At 52.3% G+C, this 7,553-nt stretch overlaps 2 protein-coding genes across 2 annotated transcripts in view; one reads left to right on the top strand and one right to left on the bottom strand.

Moving 5' to 3' along the window:
- TMIGD2 (transmembrane and immunoglobulin domain containing 2) overlaps positions 1-266 on the bottom strand; it is a 7,952-nt gene extending 7,686 nt beyond the window's left edge. The window contains 1 exon segment of the mRNA XM_005858846.2: positions 251-266. Coding sequence (XP_005858908.2) covers positions 251-266 — 16 coding nt within the window.
- A 239-nt stretch (positions 267-505) lies between these two features.
- FSD1 (fibronectin type III and SPRY domain containing 1) overlaps positions 506-7,553 on the top strand; it is a 12,119-nt gene continuing 5,071 nt past the window's right edge. The window contains exons 1-7 of the mRNA XM_005858845.2: positions 506-545; positions 661-815; positions 985-1,116; positions 1,823-1,924; positions 3,604-3,626; positions 3,824-3,945; positions 4,481-4,690. Of these exons, the coding sequence (XP_005858907.1) occupies positions 506-545; positions 661-815; positions 985-1,116; positions 1,823-1,924; positions 3,604-3,626; positions 3,824-3,945; positions 4,481-4,690 (784 nt within the window). The remainder of the gene's footprint in view (positions 546-660; positions 816-984; positions 1,117-1,822; positions 1,925-3,603; positions 3,627-3,823; positions 3,946-4,480; positions 4,691-7,553) is intronic.

The raw sequence follows: 7,553 nt of genomic DNA, 5'->3' as shown, positions 1-7,553 counted from the left end.
AGGCGCAACCTGGACCCCATCCCCCACGCCTTCCATCCGGACTGCGGACCAGGTGTCCCGGCCCCCGCCCCACCAGCTCAGCACAGGTGATTCCACCGCCCCTGCGCCCCCAGAAAACAGACCCATCCGAGCCTGGGTCAGAGCTACAGGCCCCAGCAAGACCCTCCCACGCCGCCGTCCCTCCCGGCATTCCCTCCCGGCATCCCCTCCCGGCATCCCCTCCTCCAGACCATCCCCCTTCCCCACTTACCTGGGCTCCCTGGCATCCGCTCTCCTCAGCTTCCTCCGTTCTCCTTGCCAAGCCCTTTTCCGAGGGCCTCCCCTTCCCCAGGTCAGCCCATCTGCTGCAGGCATCATTTTCCTTTGGGGTTTTCTTTTCCCGAGCGAGCCCCTCACCTGATCATGCCCCGCCCTCAGGATGGAGGTTTGCAGGCTTTGTGCTCCCGCCCAGGGTTTGTTCCTTACTGAGAGGCTCACTCTGTGCCTCAGTCTCCTCGCCTGTAAAATGGGTATCTTCATGGTGCCCACCTGCTGGGTGAGGGCAGGTAGGACCGGAGCTTCCCCCAGGGCCTGCCTCCTGCTGAGTGCCCAAGCGCATTGGCACAGTGGCCCCACATCTCCCTGGGTCTCTGGAGGTTGGAGCGATGAGCTCCAAGTGAGGGAGCTGGGCCTGGCTGAGGGGCTTACTGGCCTTGTGTGCGCGCTTCCCGTGGGGGCAGGAGGCTCTGCGGAAGATCATCACCACGCTGGCTGTGAAGAATGAAGAGATTCAGAGTTTTATCTACTCCCTCAAGCAGATGCTGCTGAACATGGAGGTGAGGGCAGGTGATGGACGGGAGGGCGGGGGCAGCCCCGTGAGCGAGCCTGTTGCTGCTGATAACCGTGGAACTCTGGGCCCGGCTGCCATGTCCAGGCCTCAGTTTCCCCACCTGAGCATGGGCTTTGGCCAGTCCTGGCTGTTGAGACCTGCCACGTCTCTCCAAGGCGAACTCGGCCAAGGTGCAGGAGGACCTGGAGGCGGAGTTCCAGTCCCTTTTCTCCCTCCTGGAGGAGCTGAAGGAGGGGATGCTCATGAAGATAAAGCAGGACCGTGCCAGCCGAACCTACGAGCTGCAGGTGTGTGTCTCGGGGGACTCTCCAAGACCCCAGGTGCCATCTCCACTGCACCCCTCAGATCTCAGCTGGCCTCGTGTCTGTTTCCAAACCTGCCCCTTTTCCTGTGTCCCTTCTTGGCGATGCTCCCGTGTTCCCAGTGTCCAGAGCCAGACACCCTGATGATGCTGGCCTCGCCGCCTCTTTCCCTGGTCTCTTGCCTGTCCCCTCCTTGGCCATGACCTATCAACCCCCCACCCACCTGTTCTCCCTCTTAATCCCCCATCCATTCCGCCCGCTTGTCGCCATTGCCACAGCCACACCCCCACAGCTGGCTGTTCCTCCCTCCTGTTCTCACTCAGTGACTCGTTTCTCAGCCCTTCCCACTGGTCCCCCAGATCTGATGGCCAAACACCCCCCATGGCTCCTGTGGGGTTGGTGGGGCTGTATTGAAACCTCCTGGGCAACTTCCTAACACCTCAGATTCCCACCCCCGGGGACGTTGAGCCCTGGGCTCAGGTGTGGCCTGGGCGCGTGCGTGTTTGAGGAAGGATCCCCAGGTGATGCTGATGTTCTTCGAGGAGCAACACCCAACCTTTCTCCAGCTCCCGCTCCCACTTGGAGTTGGAAAAGGGTGTGGTGCCCTGAATCCCAAAGGCATGGGGAGGCCAGGGAGGGTCTGATGCATCGGGGTGAGAGGTTTCCTCCCTCAGTGCCCTGCCACCCGCAGAACCAGCTGGCTGCCTGCACTCGGGCCCTGGAGAGCTCCGAGGAGCTTCTGGAGACGGCCAACCAGACCCTGCAGGCCACAGACAGCGAGGACTTTCCTCAGGTGGGGCCTCAGAAGCCACGCTGGTAGGGCTGCCAGACAAAATGCAGGACATCCGGTTAAATTTGCAGTTCATGGCCACCACGAGTAACTTTTTAGTAAAGTATGGCCCATGCAATATTTAGGATAAGTATGTTCCATGTGATCTTTGGGATATACTTATCCAAAAAAATAAAATTTGGCCCTGGCCAGGTGGCGTGGTTGAAGCATCATTCCAATGACCCACAGTTGCAGATCCCTGCTCAGGGCACGTGCAAGAATTAACCAGTGAATGCGTGGATTGGTCGAACAACAAATATCTCTCTCTGAAAATCAAGAAATAAAAGTTTTAAAAATAAGTAAATAATAATTATTTGTTGTTAACCTGAAGTTCATACTTAACACAGAATAATTTTTTTAGTATAAGTATATCCCATGCAAATGTTTCTATAAGTATTTCTCAAATGTTGCATAGGACATATTTATATTAAAATAATTATGTATTTGAAATTTAAATTTAACAATGAGTAATTTTTTAGTATACTATATCCCATGCACTATTTAGTACGGCAGGTCCTTGGATAACATTATTTTATTCAAAGTTGTTTTGTTATAACACTGATATGGGGGAAAAAATTCTGGTTGAGGCCACTCTCTGTGTGGAGTGTGCACATTCTTTCCATATCCGCGTGGGTTTTCTCCAGGGACTCCAGTCCCCTCCCACATCCCAAAGCTGGGCACGTGGGGTGAATTGGCGTGTCTACGCTGTCCCAGTCCGAATCGAGTGTGGGGTGGGTGTAAGTGCGCCTGTGATGGGAAGGTGCCTTGCCCAGGGTGGGTTCCTACTGGTGCCCTGAGTTGCTGGGAGAGGATCCGGCCACCTGCAACCCTGAACTGGAATCAGGAGGTTGGAAAATCATTCTCTTTCTTGTTTTTATTAATCCTTCTTAAATGGGTGTACAGCTCACAGTTATTTCCATGTTTAATATTAGAAGTGTTTGGGGTCTTTATTTAGAAGTTTGGTGATGTTCTTGTGACCAGAAATAGGCTATAGGAACCTACCTCTTGTTTATATCAGTTAGCCTACGATAAGGTTGATTTTATTACTCATCATTTCGCTTAAAGTTGCAGTTTCTAAGAACCTATTGACACCCTAGCCGGTTTGGCTCAGTGGATAGAGCATCGGCCTGCGGATGGAAGGGTCCCAGGTTCGATTCCGGTCAAGGGCACATGCCTGGGTTGCAGGCTCGGTCCAATGTGCAGGAGGCAGTCAATCAATGATTCCCTCTCATCATTGATGTTTGTACCTCTCTCTTCCTCTCCCTTCCTCTCTGAAAGCAATATATATATATAAACCTATTGACGACATTAAGTGAGGACTTAACTGTATATGTATGTTGTAAATATTGAATAGGACATACCTATACTAAAAAAGCATTGTTGATCTAAAATGCAAATTAACTGGCTGTCCTGTATTTTTTATTTGCTAACTCTGCCAATTGTATGTTCTGGGCACTGGGCAGGAGGTGGGGGAGGGGTGGTGTCTTTGCCCTTCTGCCCTTTCAGGGCGCAGCCAAGGGTTTCTGCCCCAGCGCTGGGGACTTTAGCATGGCTGCCACGCTGGACCTCAGTCTTCCTGTCTGTACAGTGGTTTTCTAATGCAGTCGCGACAACTCTGAATTTTATTCTGTCCCTCTTTCTAGGCTGCCAAGCAACTCAAAGATGGGTAAGATACTGGATCTGGCCCCCACCCCAGTGCCCCGCCCCTGGTATGACGGTGGGGACACCCAGGTGAGGGTCCCTTGGCCCAGAGCACTGGACCAAAACCAGGGGAAGGGAGTCACCCCCATACCTCGGAGGATCAGGCCAGGGGGGCCCCCGGAGACGCCTGCCAGCAGGCTGCCTCCACTTCCTTCCCTGCAGTGTGACCATGGCCCCTGCCTTCCGGCTGTCACTGAAAGCCAAGGTCAGCGACAACATGAGTCACCTCATGGTGGACTTTGCCCAGGAGAGGAGGATGCTACAGGCACTCAAGTTCCTGCCGGGTGAGAGGGGACCGCCCCAGGGTTTCAGAGAAGTGGCTGGGGCGTCTGGGAGGCCCTGAGAGAAGGCTTGGAGTAAGGCTGACAGCCAGGTGTGGGGACCCCAAAAATGCCCTTCGGTGGAGCCATAAAGAAGCCCCCCTGGTGCCACCAGGAGGCCACACACCTGGTGTAATCCTGAGGAAGCCCCGCCCCTGGTGGCAGAGCCCCAAAGGCCCCGCCCAGCAGTGGTGGGGGTCCATGGAGGCCACGCCCCTAGTTGGTAGAGAATTCTGGAAATGTTCTACCTGTAAGTGGTGGAATCCTGAAAAGGCACAGCCATTTGTTGGTTGAACCCTGAAAAAGCTCTGCCCCGCCCCCCCCCCACGCTTTAATGGAACCTGATGAGGCTGCACTCCCAGGCCCCGAACTCTGAGGGGTCCCCCATGCGTGGGATCCAGAGGAGGCCTCATCTCCAAGGAGGCCTATCCTGTGGACGGGCTCAGCAAGGCCTGCCCTGCTGGTGCAGGGCCCTGACCCCTGCCCCTCTCCTGGCCAGTCCCCAGTGCCCCTGTGATCGACCTGGCCGAGTCTCTGGTGGCGGACAACTGTGTGACGCTGGTGTGGCGCGTGCCGGAGGAGGACAGCAAGATTGACCACTACGTGCTGGAGTACCGGCGGACGAACTTCGAGGGCCCGCCCCGCCTCAAGGAGGACCAGCCCTGGATGGTTGTGGAGGGCATCCGGCAGACAGAGTACACCCTGACCGGTAAGGGCGGCTCGGCCCAGCTGCCAACCCCCGTGCCGCTCAGTCCCTCCTGGCTCCCGTTTCCCTGTCAGCCAGCTGGAGGTTGGTGGGTGGTCCCCCATACTCATGGGTGGGAGAGCAGCCTGGATGGACTGATCAGGAGCAGCAGGAAGTAGTCATAACAAGGATACTGATGACAGCACCTGCACCACTTACTGAGGGCTCACGTGTGCTAAACGTTTTACCCACATGTAACAGGCAGGCTTATCACCATGTTACAGGTGAGGGAACACAGGGGAAGAAGGCACCCTCTGTCCACATCTTATCTCTGCTCTCCTTCATTCATTCATTCATCCATTCTAGTTTATTGAGTGACTACATTGTACTAGGTGCTGTCCTTACAGCAGTGAGAAAGCAGACAAAAATCCCTCCCCTCATGGAGCTGGTGTTCTGGGGCCACCCTCTCAGGATTGGGGGATTTCCTTGGCAGGTACAAGAAAGCAGAAAGGCTCTGCCAGTGTGGCTCAGTGGTTGAGTGTCCTCCCATGAACCAGGAGGTTGTGGTTCGATTCCGGTCAGAGCACGTGCCTGGGTTGCCAGCTCGATCTGTGCAGGAGGCAGTGTTGATGTTTCTCTCAGGAAGTAATAAGAACAATTATTACTCTGAAATCAATAAAAACATATTTTAAAAAAAAGAAAGCTTGGGGGAGTCCACCCAGCTGGTAGGGGAGGGTCTGATGGGGGAGAGAGTTGGGTGTCAGAGCCATCCTGGGCCAGGGAAACCCTCAGGGCGGGGGAGCCTTGCTGGCAGGATAACTAGCACCACAGCTCCTGGGCTGTAATCAGCCTGTTCCTGGTCTGTAATTAGCAAACATAGTTAATAATAAGTATGCTAATTGCGGGAAAGAAAAGCCACCTGTCTACAAGATGGCCTGAGAAGCGATTGGTTTATCCTTTGCGTGGGAATCAAAATAAACACACCCCATTTTTCCTCAATTTTTTTTATTGTAGTAAAATACATATAACATAGCATTTATCATCTTAACCTCTTTTTTTAATTTATTTTAGAGGTCATTTTTTGTTGTTAATCCTCACCCGAGGATCTTTTCCAATTGATTTTTAGAGAGAGTGGAAGGGAGGGGAAGAGACAGAGAGAGAAACATAGATGTGAGAGAGATGCATCCATTGGTTGCCTCCCACATGCACCCCAACCAGGGCCAGGGATTGAGCCTGCAACTGAGGTACATGCCCTTGACCAGAATCAAACCTGGGACCCTTCAGTCCACAGGCAGACACTCTATCCACTGAGCCAAACAGGCTAGGGCTACAGGACATTTATTAAAGCTGGGGAAGGGCCTAGGGATAACAGGAGAGGGACCAGGTTGGGAAATGAGCCTAGGTCGGGCTGCTTTGGCTGATTAAGAAGTCAGAGATATATTTAAAGGAGACAATAAATACACTTGCACAGGATAAAAGAAGAAAACTTTTGCCAACAAAATTGCATCTTACATGGAGGGAGTAAGTGTAGCTAAATAATAAATTTAGGTGAAAACTTAGAAAAAAAAAGTCGGAGAAAAGGGAGTCTTGGGAACAGGTTCAGGGGGGTTAGTCCTGGATGAGCTGTCACTGCTCATGCTGCCCTGGGTGCAAGCTTTGTGGGGTCCTTCGAGTTTAGGATTGGGGAAAGAAGGGCCGAGGAGGCTTGGGCGTGCTCCTGGGAGGGAGAGCATGCCCAATCTTAACCATTTTAAATAATATATTTTTATTGATTTCAGAGAGGAAGGGAGAGGGAGAGATAGAAACATCAATGATGTACTGGGGATCGAGCCCACAACCCGGGCATGTGCCCTGACCGGGAATCGAACCCAGGACCTCTTGGTCCGTGGGATGACGCTCAATCCACTGAGCTACCACAGCAGGACTTAACCATTTAGGCTGTATAGTTCAGTGGCATTAAGTACATTCACATTGTTGTGCAGCTGTCACCACCATCCATCTCTGTAACTTTTCATCTGCAAAACTGAAAGAAACTGTCCCCATTAAACACTAGCTCCCATTTCTCCTCCTCCTACTTGACTTCCTGTTCCTCTGATTTTTACTACTAGAAGTACCGCGTATGCGTGGAACCATACCGTGTTTATCCTTTTGTGACTGGCTGATTTCGTTGAGCATGTCTTCCAGGTTCATCCATGTTGTAGCACGTGTCAGAATTTCCTTCCTTTTTTAGGTTGAACAATAGTCCATTGTCTGGGTATGTCCCACTTCCTCCAGCAGTGGCAGCGTACATGGCTGTAGTTCAATATCAGAACCAGGAAACTGACAAGGCTACATTCTACAGTGTTGATTCACATTCCACCAGTTTCATACACCTTCCTTTGTGTGTGTGTGTGTGTGTGTAATCCCATATGCAATCTTATCCCACAGGCCAATTCTTGTCACTACCACCACATCCAGGTAGAGATCTGCTCTGTCACAGGCTTTCTGATGCATCTTTTTTTATAGCCACACTCTCTCGCCTTTTACAAAATTCCTAGTGAGTTAGTTCCTCCGGGCAGGAAGTCAAATCTATTAAAAGGTGTGTGGTATTGAGGAATAGGTGAATGTGCTCACCTGTGGAAATAACCTGTGTTTACTTGCAATCAACCTACTATCTCGCTGATTGCCTGGAAAGACAGGAGGGTTTTGGTTGTTTATGATTTCCATTCCTCAGTTCATCTCATCCTCATGTGAACCCTGATCAGCGTGGGGAATATGATCGCTGTTTTGCAGAATAGGAAACTGAGGCACACAGTGAGTGACTCTAGGCCAGCGGTTCTCAACCTGTGGGTCGCGACCCCTTTGGGGGTCAAGACCCTCTCACAGGGGGGTCGCCTAAGACCATCCT

The sequence above is a fragment of the Myotis brandtii genome, unplaced genomic scaffold (genome assembly GCF_000412655.1).
Source record: "Myotis brandtii unplaced genomic scaffold, ASM41265v1 scaffold122, whole genome shotgun sequence".
In the NCBI taxonomy this organism is placed as follows: Eukaryota; Metazoa; Chordata; class Mammalia; order Chiroptera; family Vespertilionidae; genus Myotis; species Myotis brandtii.
Note: the sequence above shows the minus strand (reverse complement) of the source record. Positions and strands in the feature narration are given on the sequence as shown.